This window comes from Phodopus roborovskii, unplaced genomic scaffold, assembly GCF_943737965.1.
Source record: "Phodopus roborovskii unplaced genomic scaffold, PHOROB, whole genome shotgun sequence".
Taxonomy (NCBI): Eukaryota; Metazoa; Chordata; class Mammalia; order Rodentia; family Cricetidae; genus Phodopus; species Phodopus roborovskii.
In genome coordinates this window covers 3,005,142-3,022,744 of record NW_026126599.1, presented here as the reverse complement: position 1 = coordinate 3,022,744, position 17,603 = coordinate 3,005,142, and the positions used below count along the sequence as shown (strand labels likewise).

Below are 17,603 nucleotides of genomic sequence, written 5' to 3'. Positions count from 1 at the left end.
ACCCACCATGATGCCCTTTGACTCCACTCCAGTTCCAATAGGAACCCTACCCTGGCTGGGGCATCCACTCCATGCCCATGAGACCATTGTAGACATTGTACCTTCCAGCTCAGTGGGGAGGCTGATGCCAACTGCAGGAGTCTCTGTGAGGACCAGGGCAGAGGGCAACAGGCGTCTGACTCACCCAGGCAGGAAGGAGGCCCACGGCTTGTGTGCAGACTGCTCCTTTGTGACCTTTCCACCACCTAGCAAATGTCAGCTTCCTCATCCATAAGTGGGGCCCTGAGCCACCGCACCAAGCACTGTATGCTGAAGACAATGGCCACAAACAGCAGGCAGCCACTTCAGGCCTTTAAAAGCCAAGCTGCAGGGCCAGTGTGGGGTCAGGTCCTGGCCAGTTGCCTGCTAACAAGGCGAGAGCAGTTTACCAGCAAGGGCCATGCCCAGCCCACTCTCGAGTGCTGATTATAATCAGTGTCTGGTGGAGTGGGGAGGGGCAGATCTCTAATCAGGTGGGGCAGGGAAGAAGGCAGAGGACACAGGTGGCAGGTAGCGAGGACACGAAGCTCCAGGTGAGACCAGATCAAGGTCAGAGCAGGCAGGCCCCTGCAGAGGGGCAGTAGGTGGCCAGTACCACCCTGCCAGCCCAGAGAAGTTACTGTAAAGAGGAGGAAGCAAGGAGACCACAGGAAGAGGGTAGGGTGGGGATCCCCCTGCTTAGCCACCTTCCCTCCCCACCCTTTGTGGGGACTTGAGGAAGGTCCCTAAAGAACCTCAGAAGAGTCTAGTCTTCGCCAGCTCCCCTTGTGCCCAGTCTGGACACTGCCTATTCTCAGAGGGTACCCCCAAACTTCTCATGACAGATGGAAGGCTAGGCAATGTTGGCAAGGCTCATAGGTCCCTGAGATCTAGGGGCTATCAGAATGCCTGCCTATGACATCCTGTTAGCCCACTTCAAGCCTCAGCTTCCCTGTCTCCAAAATGGATCTCTGGCCAGCCACTGTCTGTCCTGCAGAGAGGTCTACACTCCTAGCTATCACAAGTGATGTTAACATAGCACCATGACCTAAACAAGCAGCTACCTCCATCAGCCCAGGCCCACCCCCACCTCCCAGCACGGCGCCTACCCACCCAGTTGACAAACCTACACGGAGCTAGTCACACTTCACCTATTTTGACATCAAGTTTCCCTCCCCAGTATCAGGTTGTAGGATTCCTACCAACTACTTTCTCCATGGCATAAGCCAGCTTCTCCTGCCCCATCTGAGTGTCCCATGGTGTTACCTTGATGGAAAAGTGGCTTAGACCCAACTCCCAAGCAAGACTAAGGCCCCTCGTGTTGCTGCAAAGAGCACCTTTATTCAGAGGAAGGACATCACCATGGCAACAACTCATCAATTCCCTGAGAGCTTTTCCCTTATCATCATTAGCTTGCCTAGCTAAGGTCTTTGCAAAAAGAACGAAACCCATGGGGTGGGGTGAGGTGAGAGCCTTGGGATGCTGGGGAGGATAATGGGGGATAGCAGGATTCCAGATACTGGAAGGCATAAATACAGTACAAAGGCATTCATGGTCCAGCGTTCCAAAGACCAAGCCTTGTTTGGCTTCTGCTTTTTTTCTGATCCACAGAAAAGATAAAATAAGACCCTCTCCAGCCCACCCAGAAACACACCCCTCCCTTCATCCCCAACCCTCCCATCTCATGAAACAGCACAGTAAAAAAAATACTGTCACAATATTTACAGGAACACCCACTATGGGCGACTTTCTCTCTACTAAGGAGAGGAGATAAAATTCATAGCTCTGAACCTCCTCGTATGGGAGACAAAGATAGGACCTTAAGGGGCAGGGATGAAGACTTCACCCCACCCTGGAGGGCAGAGAGGGAGACACTCATTGTTCACCTGAATGGCCACTAGCAGTGCCCAGGCGAGGAGGGGCCCAGGCCTTTGACCACCCAAACCAGCTTCCCTAACACTGGGCATGGCTCAGCTGACAGGGAAGATTCCAGGTAGGCACTGGCATCCCATCTTAGAGACTGTGCTATAAGATGGCACCCATGTACCCAGAGGTGCACCCCGAGGTCTCTCCCCACCCCCCAGTGCAGAGATCTAAACACAGATCCTACAGAACTGCCCTCAGAGTGGCTCTCAGAGTGTAGAAAAGATAGTTAAGGACAGACATGCCACTCCCTGAAGAACTCGACTGCCCAGCAGTCTGCAATATGGGTGGGCACACTACACAAACACACAAATATACACACACACACACACAGCCCTGAAGAGCCTTGAACACCAAGGCCAGGACACACAACAGGGGTCCCTGGGCCCTTTGGATACCAGGGGCACCCAGGGACAAGGTCTTAGCCACGGCTGCTAGAAGATGGCGGTGCGGGGACACCAGGGTGTGTCCGGGTACAGGTGACAGTGGATAGAGCGGAACCTGTAGGGATAAAGGAGAAGACTGGTCTATGTAGGGTGGGGTTCCAGGGCCCCCCCTATGTAATCTGGATGCTCAGGGGTATCTGGTGACCCTCTGTAAGCCCTTACCTGGATGGGTCAGCCTCTACTGAGAAGGGTCCCTTGATAAGCACTGCATTTCGCTTGTTTTCAAACATGCCATAGCTCAGGGTCACCTGTATCAGGAACAATGGATTGATGCTGGAGCAGCCCTTCCTGGCTAGCTATTTTCTCTGCTCTCCCTTGGACCAAGGACACCTGCTCTGCCCATCTGGGGATGAAGTCCAGGGTGAGGACTACAGCCATGAACAAGACAGAGCAGGTGGGTCCCCTTAAAAGGCAGGAGTAGAGATTTAAAAGAGTCTATTTTACTATTTTTTGAGGAACTAAAGACAAAACTGTGTTGCCTCATACATGTAAGTTAAGGGCTTTACCACTGAGCTATAGCCCCAGCTCTGGGCTCAGTAAAGATTGTGACACCTGAAAATAGGGTATCTCCGACACCCCTATTTAAAGGTTACCCCAGACCACTCAATTAGGATGCAACACAAAGCCCTGCGTTCCATCCCCAGCACTTCATGAACTGAGTGTGGGGATGCACACCTGTACTCCTAGCCCAGGGAGGTGGAGGAAAATCAGGAAAATCAGGAATTCAAGGTCATCCTCAACTACTATGAACTTCAAGGCTAGCCTGAAATACATGAGACCCATCTCTGAGTATATAAACAAATAAATGAAAAAATGCATACATCCCAGGTGTGTCAGGTGTGGAGCAAACAACTGACTCTCAGCATATGGCAGGCTGAAGCAAGAGGGTCACGGGTTCAAGGCTAGCCTCGGTCGGCTACATAGTGAAACCATCTCAACAAACCAAACATAAACAAATAAACAAATAAGAACTGTCCCTTCCGTCCCTGTTGAGTTCCCTCCCTGGCTACCCCCGCCTTTGGGATGCACACACACCTACCTGCTCATGGAGCTCGGAGGTGGGCACCTGCTGCAGGTTCTCCAGGTGGGAATGAAAGAGGCCACTCCGGATAAGGGGCACCCCGAGCAGTGCTTCCACAATGTAGCCAATGGTGCAGTCATCGGGGAGCCGGATGCGCTCGGCCGTGTTCATGAAGTGTCCCCCGCTGCAAAAAGGAGTAAGCAGAGGCTGAAGCCAGCAGCTGCAGAGAGGGTGGGCAAGACCTTGCCAAACTGGGCTCCCTCCCTCTATGAACCATAATTCTTCCATGCCAGAGAGTTTCACCCAAGGCTGCTCTAGCCAGGGCAGAGGTAATGGGAATGGCTGCAAACACAGCTGTGTGTAGGCACCTAATGGAGAGGAGCAGGCAGCTGGGAGAGGACAGCCCAACAAGCCAGGCCCTTCAGTGGGGCACCCAGGACCACAACTGAACACCCTGCTGTGTGGGTGGCCTTCCACATGCAGGGGGCACTCACCTGGCCCATGGGGCCATCTTTAGGGCTAACCCTCGGCTGATACAGAAGCCAGCTCCTCCGGTGGCGAACCAAAAGTGGACAGGTCGCTGGGGGCAGTGAAATGGCTGTCATGAGATTCCTGGATTCCACCAGGTTGCAGCGGTGTCTCAGCCCCACCCTAACTCCTCAGGGTGTGTGCAACTGAGACAGGATGGGAGACACTCACCACTTTGTGCTCGCTGATCCGTTCTGTGGCCTGGATGGGCCGGTCCAGACTGGGTTTGCCGATGTACACGTCTTGGGTGTGGGGATAGCTGGCCAGCAGCCGCAGCAGCGCCCTGAGGTTGACGTAGTTGTCATCATCCACGTGGCAGAACCACCTGAATACAAGGCAGGGTACTGTCAGGGACTGTGGCCAGGGCGGCAGGACTGCCAGGCGGCCAGGGAAGGGGCATGGACGGGACACAGCGGGGAAGGGAGAAACTCACTTCTTCCCAGACTCAATGAAATGGTCATACTCCACAGCCATCTTGCAGGACAGAGCCTGGCGGCTATGGGCCGCAGAACAGTTGGTGAGTACCACATTGCCTGTGGACAAGGAAGGCTGTAAGCAGATCTGGGCAGCACAGGCAGGAGGCTCTTCTCCAACTGCCTCAAACCTTAACCCCAGGCCACCCCCCTCCCCAGGGTAGCTGCCCCTCCCTGCTCATTCATTCAGCCAGTTTTCCCCCAGCACTGGGCCACCTGTTGCTGCTTGCAGGACTCAAAGGGTCCCCATAGAATTGAAAGGGGCTCCTCTGCATAAGAATTGGGGGCCCTGGGAGTGGTGGGGTGGGGCATGAAGCACACCAACAGGGTAAACTGGCCTCTAAGCCGGGGGACCGGTGGTGACCTCTGAGCCCCAGGGTGCCTCAGGGGAAGAATCTGTTTAGCACCAGGCCCACCTCTTCCTGCCCCAAGCCTGGAACATACCTGTGAGCTTGGCCAAAGCTCCATCCTCCCCATCAGTGAAGATGAATGTCTGGAAGAAGAGATAGGAACTGAGCTTGCAGCTCCAAGTCCCCCGCCAGAGCCACAGCCAAGGCACCCTGGAGTGCCCTCAGCTGCAGGTCTATACACCCCACCCACCACCACTGCACACAGAACATGTGCTCAAGTGTCCAGGGTGAGTGGCAGCTGGGCTGTCGGGGGAGGGGGACTCACTCCCTAACTTCAAGACAGCTGGGCCCAAGGTCACCATAGGCAGCTGGGAGGCACGAGCCAGGTGGGGTGCCCCACCCACCAGCCAGGTAAGCGGGCTGCAGCTAACCCTCCAGCCAACTTGTGCACCTGGCGGGGCACACACCCTTATTGACACAGCCTGCATGCCCGCCCAGCCTGCAGGCTTTCCAAGCTGTGGGAGGGGGTGGGGGACAGGAGGAGGAGGTCGGCTTTGGGAAGCTGAGCTTCACTCACTCGGGTCGGGGACAAAGGCCTCTGCTGGGCTGCTGCCAAGCCCTGGCAGACAAAGGGCCCCGGAGGGAGGATGAATCACCAGCCATTGTCCGCCAGCTTTGTCCTGGGCTGGGCCGGCCTTAACTCTGCCGAGTTAAGCAGGAGTGGCCCGGCTGTCATTTCCATACAGCTGGCCTGGTTAACTGGGCCGACTGGACAAGAGGTCCTATACACGGGATATGGGTAAGGCCATTGGTCATCTAGTACTCTGGTCTGGGCCTCCTGTTGTGCCCTATAGGGCAGGTTCCTCCGGCCACAGCAGCCAGCCAGGTTCTGAGATGGTGGCAGAAAAGGACTCGTGTTCCCAGGCCCACAGTAGGGCATCCAAGCAGTCAGCCCAGTTCAGAAGAGGAAACCTCTTCCGTGCTCACTGAAGGTCTTGCCCAAGGCCACAGCCAAGACTCCACCTGGCCCGGCACAGGGCCACCCCCTGCCAGGATTACTCTGCGGAAGAGGAGGGTGGGCGCCGGGGCGGGGACAGGAGCTGCCGGCGCCCGCCTGGGCCCGTCAGCACACGGGAAGGAATGTTCCTTCCTCCGCCGGCCCGCCCAGCGCGTGCCGCCTGCCGCACCCTGGCATTGCAGGGTGCAACCCCGGGGCGGGTGGGGGATGCTCAGAGTAGAGGCGGCAGTCCCCGTCCTGCCCGCCCCCAACAACAATCCTCACTTTCCTTTTGTGCACAAAAGAATCCCAAGGAAACCGTGCTGAGTGCAAGCCTGGAGGTCAGCATGTGCTCAGCTATGCAAGGAACTAACTACCCCAGGCCTGACAGGGTGGTACACCATGTCCTGAGTAGCCCCAGTTCTTTGCTCAGGTTAGCCAAATGCCCAGAAGCTCACTCCAGTGAGGCCCAGGGAGGGGAGAAAAGGTGAGACCTCTATCATCTGCAAGCATGCACCTCTCCTTCCAGGGCTCTGCAGACACCAGGGGCAGCCCACACGCACAGACTCGCATCCAGCCGCCCCCCCTACACCCCAGCATCTCAGCCCAGGAATGCCGTGGGAGGTGCAGCGGGCCGGCCTGTGCAGACGCTGCTGCTGGATTAAAAGGAAAATGCTTTCTTAATGAGATCAAGAGAGGCCTGTTCTCCCGCGCTTCGATGGTGTCCTAAAAACCCAGCCCAAGGCTACAGAGATTAAAGTCACCTTTGTTCAGTTGGGGGGGGTGCAGGAGGCCCGCCAGTCTTTGAGAGGTGGGGCTGTGGAGTACCAGGGTGCTCTGCCTGCTGTCTCACCAACACAGGGCAATCAGGAGAGGAAGGGGCAGGGGCTGCACCTGTGGGTAGCACTCAACCCCTAGGTACACTGTATAGTACAACACAGTGCGCCTGTGCAGAACCAAGTTTTCCCTAGTGTTCCTGGGAGGTGGGTAGCATCTTCTCCCCCATGGTATACAGCAAAGAGACCCAAGCCCCCTCCCACCCCCAAACTTCCCCAAGGAGGGCCATCAGGGTAGTGAGGGCAACAGAATTGGTGGGGGCAGGCCAGGGGCTGGGGGAGAGACACACAGGAAGCAGCATTGTTCCTGGAGCTGAGATTCAAAGAAACACAGGATGCCAAGTTCTGCCCCAGCCATTGTGGCTGTGGCGGTGGCAGCCTGCAGCCTGGCGCACTCCTTAGTGGTGGGGGAGGAGCAAGAGGGCCAGAGGCCAGGCAACCCCGCCTGTCCCCCACTGACCACCTTCTCCATCTCTCCAAATGTTGCTTGCTTTTTTTTGTGCAACCCCACAATCATGCTTGATGCCAAGATTGCCCTTCCTGGGCCAAAGGACTCTGGTTCAGATGGAACCTCCTCCCTCTCCCCCTCCTCCTCCTCCTCCAGGAAGCCTTCTTTCCATTCATACCCAATCGGGGCTAACACAGCTTCTCAGCTCCCATCAGATTACAGCTGCCCCGAACAGACAGGAGAACCCACCCGCCCTTTGCTACAGGTTCCAACGACCCTTGGCCATAGCACACCAAAAGAGGGGTTTTGCTTGCCATGTGCACATGAGCTGACCATGGAGGTAAATCCAGCCTTTTCTGGGTAGAGGGGAACTTACTTTGAATGACTTCTGCGATCAACACAAGCCTCCAAAGTTATAGTCCACTTTATAATACCTTATTAGAAAGACAATTGTTTCCCTTTTCAGAGAGCAAGAGACTGAGGGTCAAAAATGCCCTAGGCTTTTCTCCAGACCACATAGCCCAACTTAGACATTTTTCTGGGTCCTCTCTGCTAGAGAAAGTGCCAATCCCAAAATAAGAGTTTCTCAGAATTGGTGGTGGCCCAGAGGGGGATAGATGCTATCCAATATCACACAGCAGGAAAGCTGAAGGCGCCGGGTGGGGGTGGGGGGTGCCATGGATCAGAGATCGTGCCCCACGAGGGCTGTCATTCAAGGTTGTGGGGAGGACACAGAGGCCCCCTCATCGCCAGGCAACCTGAGTGGCCAGCACGCCAGCCAACGGTTCCCATGGAGCGCATAGCTGTACACAAGAGGCCGACGCCTTTCTCGGCTGGAGAAAGGGGCTTTGTTGCCTTGCCCAAGGGGCCGGCGTGAGAGCAGCCTAGCGCTGGGAATCCTAACGGCACCGCAGCCAAACAAAACCCATGGCCCCCGCTGCCCCCTCCCGAAGGCCTGCTGAGCCCCTGGGAAAGGGACGCCTCATTCTCAGTAGGCTGCTGTAGGGTTCTCAGGGCCCCTCTCTGATCAAGACTAGATAACTAGTCCTCCACTCTGTCCTAAAACAGAGCCCAGCCAAGCCTGATGGCCCTGGCTCCCTGGGGCTGGAGCAGGAAGGAAAATGAGCCTTCATCTTCACACCAAATACCCACCCCCACTCCTCCCCCCACACACACACTTGCAGTGCACTCTGCTCTCCCCGCCCCAACGGTCCTGCTGTAGCCTCCAGGGAGATTTTCAAAGTGGGGTGTGTCTTTTTATTATGTGTATGAAGTTGATGTCCAACTGGGGGGAGGTCAGCTACAAAAGACAAGGTTCTGCACAGGCCTGGAGAGCCAGTACCCTATTTCTTTCACTATATCTGGTCCTGGGGTGCTTCGCCTTCCCCTCCCTCACTTTCAAGGGAAGTACCCTCTAACCAGGAGGAAGGGATCAGTTCAGAGTGGAGGGGACCCAGCATGGTGCTGAGCCAATTTGTTCAGAAAAGTTTGGGAACAAATTCGACCATTCACTCCAGTGTTTAGGGGAAGCAACACAAGGCCAACCCCAAGCTGGAGGCTACTCATCCAGACCTAGAGTGTTTGTCTGGAGTGACCCTGGCAACACGGGAGCAAACTTCCAGGGCTGTAAGGCAAACTGGGCCTCAGCAGCCACGGCGGACTGGAATGGGACAGGTTGGTGTCATTGCTTCCCAAATAGACCCAAAGCTATTGATGCCGCCAGAGAGCCGCCCTGATGATCCCTACTCCATCCTCCTGCCCAGGCCGCGCAGGGTCTCACCATCTCCTTGTGGCGCGAGATCCAGGTCTCGAACAACAGGTCAAGACGCGCGCGGTGAAACTTTCTGGTGGTCTTAACCGCGATGAAGACGTCGCTGGGAGACAGAACTTCGGCCGGGGGACGCGGGTGGCCACCGGCGGGACGGGAAGCGACCCCGGGGGTTGGATCCGCGTCTCTACGCGCGCGGGTGAGTAGACTGAAATATTCGGAGAGGCTATGCACCTCACGGACAAGGGATCCGGGCTCCGCAGCCGCCCTGGACCCAGGACCCGGAGCCGCTCCAGCGGAGCCCGCCAGGCTGCGCAGCGCACGCCGTCCACGCTCGGCTGGTACTGGGGTCGGCGGCGGGTCGGCCGTGAGCACCAGGAGGCAAGCCAGCAGCGCACCCGCCAGCGCCAGCAGCAGGCGCCGGCCGCAGCGCTGGAGCATGGTGGCCGGCGGCCGCACGTTATGACCTCCCAGTGCCAGCTGGTCCGGCTGCCCGAGGCTCCCGGTCCAGCTGCGCGCCTCTAGCGCCAAGCGCTCTTAAAGGTCCTCTGTCTGCCACGCCCCCACGTGCTTATTGGATGCTAACCTGGGGGCGTGGCCTCTTGGGCGACCTCTGGCTCCCACGTGGGACATAGATGAGTGGTGGGAAGTAGGGGGCGGGGGACTGGGAACGACCCAGCTGGGGCACCCCCCCCCAGCACCAGCCCCCTTTACGCAGGAGCACGTCCGGCCCGCGCCGTGTCACCCTCCTGAGCTGCTCTGGGCGACTTCTAGGCTGAGCAACACCCGCCACGGCTGCACGTGGAGGGATGCGCTCCCACCCCCACCCCGACGCTGGGACCTGGGTGATGGAACCCGTGCTCCTCCGTGGGCGACATCCTTAGCTTCTCGCTATGCACTTCCTGCCCCCGACTGGGCTTCCTTCCCTAGGGACCGTGCTGACTGAGCGAGCCAAAGTGGTGTCCTGCGGGGTGTTCATGAGCGATTGGTTCTGGGCGGCCCCTACTGATTATCACCTGAGCCTTAGGTGCGGACCTGAGGCTCAGGTGAGAATTCTACATACTCTCCAGCAGGCCAATCCTGGCATTAAGTTCCTATATGGGATTTATGTGGGCCGAAAACCTCAGGCGCCCTGTGGCGAGGAGACACTCAGACCGCCCCTTTCCTCACGGGATGAAAGGCCACCTTCTGTTCCATTTGGTTCCTCCGCACTCCAACCAGATGTGACCCAGCTGTGCGCCCTCCCAGACCCGCCTCCCCGGCACACGGTCCCCTTCCCACGGGCGGGGGCCTTGCCTGCGCCCAGCACGAGCGGGGGCGGCAGGAATGCGTGCCTGATGGTAGGGTAAGAGGCTGCGGGTCCGGAAGTGGCCAAGGGTCCCTGGAGCAGGATCAGGGTCCCAGCCTGATCCTGCTGTATCTTCCGGGAGCACAACTGGGGGCGGCTCTCCGCCTGGCTGCCCCTGGGTCTGGTTGGCTTCAGTTTTCGCGTCCTCCTCCAAAGGAAGTCTGAGCCCACCCTACCACCACGGATAAACCGCTGTTCCTTCTGTCGCTGATTCCCCCTAGCACTTAAAATTAACATTAACACTGGAGTGGCATTTTTAGTTATTATACCACACTCTCTTAATGTCCCTCTCTAAGAATGTCAACATAAGGCTGGATCTCAGGCTGGATCAGGTACTCTTAAAAAGACTTATTGAAGGGGCTGGCCAGATGGCTCAGTGGGTAAAGGCAACTATTGCCTAGGCTGCTGATTTGAGTTTCATTCCCAGGACCCACATGGACAGAAAGAATCAATAGTTTGTTGTTCTCTGATCTCCCCACGTGCAATTTGGCCTGAACAACACAACTACCCTCAAAAAAAAAAAAAAAAAAAAATAGGTCTGGAGATGTACCCTAGCAGTCAGAGATTGTAGAGTGCTTGCCTAGCATGCAATGAAGTCCTGGTTCTATCCCAGCACCAAATAAAAGTGGGCATGGTGACCTATGCTCATAAGAAGTCAGAGCGAGATCTTCCTCAGCTAGTAATAAGCTTGAGTCCAACCTGAGCCACATGCGACACTATCTCAAAAATAAAATAAAATGCCATTGAATTGATGTGTAGCCAGGCTCCTTACCACCCTCCCACCCAGCCCCAGGAGTGGATCTGTGGTCCATTTGCTCTGAGGACCCTGTGGAACAACATTGGCCCTCTATGGTGGGAGGGAGTGGAATATAGTGGTTCCCAGGCCTCTTTCTGGCCCTCCTCCCTCCCCCTGGGGTAATTAGGAGACACCACCTCTGGTAGGCAGATGCCTAAGCAGATGGTGCTGGCTATGCCCCAGTGACAAGTCTCCCATGGCGTCACCTCCTGCTATAAACCCCTCCCCCATCTGTTAGTGCCCAGTCCCTCTAGGACAAGAAGGAAAAAGTCCTACCTGATGGACTGCCCTCCAAACATTAACCCACCCATCCTAGTTCCAGCTGACCTTTCCCACCACCAGCCCCTGTCTATTACCATCCAAATAGTTTAGGATGAGGTTCCTCACTGAATTCTCTCTCCTGGACCACTTGGCAGCCTCCTCCCTGCTCTGATACCCCCCCCCCCAAATAGACTATTCTTCCATGGCTCCCTGCTGTCACCTATGAATCCAAGACTCTCCCGGTGCCCACGTGTCTTGTGAGTGACAGTCCTAGCCCCCTCCAGTCTTCTTCATTTCCCAACAGATGAAACCTGTTAGCCACCCCACCTACCCCACCCACCCCGCCCACCCACAACAACATTCTGCATGGCTTCAGTTTAAGCCAAGGGCCAGGATCTTTAGTGGGAAAGTCTGTAAGGGGCAGGAAAACAAACAGGAATTAGCCATGCCTTCCACGTCCATCTGAGCAGGTACTAGTTGGCCATCAGACTCTGTGGGGCTCCATCCCAGACTTGGGACTCCCTCAAGCCCCTAAGCATCAAGACTCCAGGCTCCCCATTTCTCATAGCTATTGTGGTTTTGACACACCAGGAAGAATGAGAAGTGTGCCCATTGTAAAGAAAGCAAGCTGATGGCTGAGATGGGCTGGTGCAGCATGCAACAGAGAAGGGGAGACCCAGTCAGCCATGGTCATGAAGCTGGGCTGAGGGGAGTGAGGAGCCCCGTCCTGGCTGTGGCTGCTGATCTGAAAATGGCAGGTCAAAGCCTTACAGCATTCTTGTGGGGGCTGCAGGCTCTGGCCAGTGTGACTCAGTGTCTTTGCTGTCAGGAGAATGGAATTTCGTGGTTACTTCTTGAGGTCTGAAAATCAGAGGGAGACATGACTGGCCAGCCTCCCTGTTTCTGCCTCAGCCCAGCTCTAGTCTGATGTCCCTAGACCCTAAGTAGGAGGATAGGGCACTTCTTCCAGTACAGGAAATGAGGGGCTGGAGAGAGAAGACCAGGACATTCAGAAAGCCCCTTGGGGTCCTCAGTAACTGCCCTGAGAAGAGAGATTCTAGGGCCAGGGGCCCAGGCCCAGGCTCAGCCCCAAGCAGGAGGATAGAAAACAAGATCCCAGAGGGGCTACTTAGCAGCTTTAGCCTAGGACCTGTGACCTTGCTCTGTCTAGTCTCAGCATTCCCACCTGTGATGGCAGAATGACATTACTATTCTGTTTTTTTATTGCTGTTGTTGTTGATGGTGGTGGTCTCCATGCTTACTAGGAAAAAGATCTATCACTGAGCCACACCCCCAGCCCCTCACTGGGGTATTCTAAGCAGGTGCTCTACTACTGAGCCACACCCCTAGATTCTTTTTACCTTTTTATTTTATTTTATTTTATTTTTATGACCACATTTATTTTGAGGCTTGGGCTTCAGCTTCATTCCCTTTCCTTACAGTCCAGGGACTTTTGCTAACCTTGAAACTGGAGATCAGGTTAGTGGGCCACAAAGGACCCCCAAAGGGAGAGCATCCGGGTTCCAGGTTCTGATATGACGACAACGTGCATTCCAGAGACACTCTTCTTCCACCTGTCATGCCAGCAGCACACTGAGAAAGTCACAGTTGTTTCTCTGACTCCACAGAAGTCCTGTCCCCCTGGTCCCATTGCTTTCCAAGTTTGCTTCCTCCCCTCTAATCCCAACCCATTGAACGATCGATCTTTCCCCACCCCACACTCATGGAGCAGGATTAGAATCCTACATTGTCCTCTAGGTCAGATTCTAGTTCCCTAATGTGACACCTGAGTCACAGCTTTCATTAAGTGGCCAAAATTAACTTCTCCTTGTTTACTGCCAACAGGGCCATAGCTGGGTCCCCAGGCTTCTTGGTGACAGAGCAGGTAAGAGTGCCAGCCTGACCCTCAGACTCAAGGCTTAGCTTGTGCTTCCTGAATCACTCTGATAGTCCCTTACTGGTAGATACCCAAGTAGCTGTTTAGGACTGTTCAAAACGGTGTGCTGAGGAACAGAGCTATGTCCTTAGTGACTACAGTCACCCAGAGGTCTCCAGTTGAAGTCAGACTCACAAAGTCCTTCCCTTGAGACTGATTTGGAACCAGCCATCTGCCTACCACCCCTCTCCTGGTGTCTTGAGGCCCCTGCAGCAGCCTGCCCCCCATGCAGGGTCCTGGGAAGATCCATGGAGACTGAATAAGTGACCCATTAACTCTGCAGGAAGCCATCCGAGGCAGCCCAGCACTGACCACTGCTTGGAGTTGGCAGTCTGGGAACCAGGGCAGCAGAGCTCAGAGAGGCTGGCCATGGTGGTAGGCACACTTGCAATCCCAACACTCAAAAGGCAGAGGCAGGAGAATCAAGGCCAGCCTGAGCTACATGAAATCCTTTCTTTCTCTCTCTCTCTCTCTCTTTCTTTTTTTTTTTTTTTTTTTTTTTTTTTTTTTTTTTTTGAGACAGGATTTCTCTGGGTAGCTCTGGCTGTCTGGCTGTCCTGGAACTAGCTCTGTAGACCAGGCCAGCCTTGAACTCAGACAGAGAGATTTGCCTCCCTCTGTCTCCCAAATGCTGGGATTAAAGGCGTGTGCCACTGCAATCCTGTTTCAAAAACACCAAAACTAGAGGGCAGAGGAGATAGCTTCAGTTGGTGGTTTACTATGCAAGCACAAGGATCTGATTTCAATCCCCAGCACCCATGTAAAAAGCCAGACATGGTGGCTTGCACTGGTAATCACAGCACTGGGGAGTCAGAAACAAGTAGCTTCCTAGTGCTCATTGCCAGACACCCTAGCCTACTTGTTGGCCAATGAGAGACCCTGCCTCAAAACACAACAAAAACAAAATGGATGAATCTGAAGAGCCTCTACTGGCAAATATATACATGTGCATGAGGCTAGGCAGTGTCCTTAAAGCCATAGCCAGATGGCACAATGAGGTAGGGCTGGAATTCTTCCTATCCGGTACACATATATCAGAGCTAGGACTCAATCAAGGTGACCCACAAGAGGCACAGAGCAGAAAGTTCTGTCACTCCTGGCAGAGGGGTTGGCTAGGATCTCGGCCCAGCCAACTAGGGAGAAGGGGAGGGCAGGAACATAGGCATGTAAGGGGTGGGTACAAGGGTAGGAACAGTATGGCAGCTGATCCCATCAGCTAAGGTGGACATTGGGGTGGGCACTACCCCACAGATCAAACAGACTGACTCCAGCTGTAAGACAGAGAGCCTCCCCGTTCAGACCCACCCATCTGCCCGCTCTGCCCAGCACCCCTCATTGCTGCCTACACTCTGTGTGGTCCTGGGCCAGTTCCCAGATCACTTCAGGCTGAGGGTTTCACTCACCCTGCAACAAGGACATGGCTGGCACCTTTTACCCTGGTGCTGTGCAGGCACAATTCAAGGGACCCAGTTACTTGATTGTTCCTGGGCCCCAGTGTGGTTTAGAGCCTGGTCCCTTTGATTGGGTGTTTAGGCAAGGCTTCAGAGAGCACTCTGGCTTAGGGTATTCTGACAAGCCCCAAATGGTGCCCCTTTCCCAACCCTTGTCACCCCTCATCTTGGCACTTGCCATGTGAATCAGAATACCTAAGTCCTTCTCCCTGAAGGCAGGGTAACATTTTACTCCTTGTCCATGTATGGCACAAAATAGGGCTCAGTGGGCATGCTGCATAGAGGGTAGAGGGATGGACAGACTGTGGGTGGATGAATGGAGTAGCTAGATTAGTGGGAGGATGGATGGATTGTGAATGGATGAATGAGCAACCAGATGGATGGAAGAGTAGATAAATGGAGTGGATAGGTAAATTGAAGGATGGACGAATGGGTGGGAGAATGGATGGATGGGATGGGTGGATAGATGAAGTGGGTGGATGGATGAATGGGTAAGACAATAAGTGCATGGATGGGCAGTCCGATGGATGGGAGGATGGGTGAATGAAGTAGGTGGATGGGTGGGAAGATGGATGGGTGGGTGGGTAGATGGATGGGTGGGTGGGAAGATGGATGGATGGATGGATGGGTGGGTGGGTGGATGGGTGGGTGGGTGGGTAGATGGATGGATGGGTGGGTGGGTGGGTGGGTGGGTGGGATGGATGGATGGATGGATGGATGGATAGGCAACAGGATAGGTCAATGGTGTGGATGGATGGACAGACACCAGGGAAAGATGTGCACATCTGGCAAAGGTGCCAGATGTCAATTCCATGAAAGCAGAAACTGTCAAGGCTCAGCCCATGCCTAGAACAGGGCCTGGCATCTACTATATGAGTAATGGACATATGTAAGACAGACAGGTGGGATAACAGACATACACATATGCCCTGGGTTAAGGAGTCATTCCGTTGTCTCCGCCTCCAAACCATAAGTCTTAGAAGTAAGGAGGTGTGGCAGGGCCACCTGCTCTGAGCTAGCTCAGGGCACAGACCTCAGGCAGGCACATGGGCCCAGTACCTGAGACTAAGCTTTGGGTATTCTGCACAGAGAGTTAATACCATACCTATCACACAGGCTCCCAATGATTTTCCTCAGACCCAGGATTTGAGAGAGAAAAGGAGGCATATGCTGGGCTCTACAGCAGGGAGAGAACCCGTGACTGGGCTGGTGGTTGGACCTTCCTATGACCCTGTGAGGGCAGCTGGGCTGTGGGGTTGGGGGGGATGGCTGGCTTAATGTGATTTGCAATCTCCAGTGACAGAGTCTGACCACCACCCAGCTCTACTTCCTGACATCCTGCAAAGGCCAGGCACCCTCGAGGGAGACGCCAGAGCCACCGCAACCCAGCCAGCCTTTGTTTCTTTAAGAATGGCCAACTTGTGCAGCTGCCACGGGCAGGCGGGGTGGGCCTGGTGGTACTAGAGCCTGCTGGTCGTGACCCCATACCCAGTCAATGGAACAGGATCCCAGGAACAGTGGGAGGAGGCTGAGGGCTGAGAGATGGTAGCTGAGGTCAGAGTCTCTGCTCAAATAGGATGCTGCTTATTGAGTGATAGTGTCTCCCTGACCATCAGCTCTTCCTCCGTAAAGTTGTCTGGTGTTGCTCCTTCTTATTTTATTTAATTTTAATTTTATTTTATTTATATATGATTTGGTGGTACTAGGTGTTGAATTTAGGGCCTCAATACGCTGAGCAGGTGCCCTGCCACTGAGCCACACCCCAGCCCCTCACTGGGCAATTCTAGGCAGATGCGCTAATAATGAGTCACATCCTCAGCTCCTCACTGGAGGATTCTAGGCAGATGCTCTACCACTGAGCCACACCCCAGCCCCTCACTTGGGGATTCTAGGCAGATGCTCTACCACTGAGCTACACCCCAGCCCCTCACTGGAGGATTCTAGTAAGGCACTCTACCACTAAGCTACATCCCTATCTCTCTTTTCACTTTTTGCTTTGAGACAGATCTCACTAAGTTTTCCAAACTGGCAATCCTCCTGTCTCCATCTTTCAAGTAGGTGGAATGACAGGTTTTCACTACAAGCCCAACTTCCTTCACTCTCTTTAGACGGTGATAGAAACAGCATCTGAGGTAATCCAGGCTGGTGTGGAAAGTGGTAGGGAGGGCTGGGGTGGGGGACTACATACCAGAATGACAACCACTTCTCCAGAGACAGGCTACCACCATCAGAGAGTCAACTATGGGCTCTAGTCATTCTTTTGTCTATCAGGCTGATTGTCCACCCATCCATCTTCTCTCCTATTTCACCCACCAATCCAACATAGTCCCTAAATTTTCTCTATCCTCAACTTTGCTTGTCATGGGTGAATTTACTGTGTGTGTGTGTGTGTGTGTGTGCAGGTGCGCTCATCTGTGAGTTCATGTGTGGAAGACAATCATCTATATTAGGTGTCCACCTCTGTCACTCACCACCTTACTTTTTGAGGCAGGGTCTCTCACTAAACCTAGACCATGTCACTTCAGCTATACTTACTTGTCCATTAGCAAGCTCCCTGTAAGTCACCTGCCTCTACACCCTCTCCAGCCTTGGGATTACAGGTGAGGTGTGTCCCACCATGCCTGGCTGGAGAGCTGGTTAAGTTCTCATGCTTTTATGGAAGGCATGTTACCCATGGAGCCAACTCCTTCACTCCTATTAACTTAACTAACACTGGGACTCCAAATGTACCTTAGGCTAGCCTAGAGCTTGAAGCAAGCCTTTTGCCTCAGCTTCCCAAGTGATGGATTAGCCTCATCACAGGTATGAACCACTATTCTTGGCTTAGTATGAGGAATTGGAATACATTGTTTTATTAGATCTTTTTACTGGCGTACCTGTGGGTGTGTGGACATGTATAGTGCATATGTGGAGGTCAGAGGAAAATTTGCATGAGTCAGTCCTTCACTCCCATCATGTTGGTCCCAGGGATCAAACTCAAGCTTCACAGCAAGCGCCTTAACC

At 54.5% G+C, this 17,603-nt stretch overlaps 1 protein-coding gene across 2 annotated transcripts; it reads right to left on the bottom strand.

Moving 5' to 3' along the window:
* Positions 1 to 1,339: 1,339 nt before the first annotated feature.
* Lfng (LFNG O-fucosylpeptide 3-beta-N-acetylglucosaminyltransferase) lies at positions 1,340 to 9,335 on the bottom strand. 2 transcript variants are annotated; one of them, XM_051205234.1, is made up of 8 exons: positions 8,821 to 9,335; positions 4,854 to 4,902; positions 4,370 to 4,469; positions 4,108 to 4,261; positions 3,903 to 4,006; positions 3,427 to 3,592; positions 2,550 to 2,635; positions 1,340 to 2,442 (listed from the first exon to the last, which is right to left on the bottom strand). In XM_051205234.1, exons 1-8 carry the CDS (start codon positions 9,247 to 9,249, stop codon positions 2,376 to 2,378), a joined length of 1,155 nt encoding a protein of 384 aa, XP_051061191.1. In that variant the 5' UTR covers positions 9,250 to 9,335; the 3' UTR covers positions 1,340 to 2,375. The 2 variants fall into 2 exon arrangements, with proteins under 2 accessions (XP_051061191.1, XP_051061192.1); XM_051205235.1 differs by having other exon boundaries at positions 3,903 to 3,988; positions 8,821 to 9,334.
* Positions 9,336 to 17,603: the final 8,268 nt, after the last annotated feature.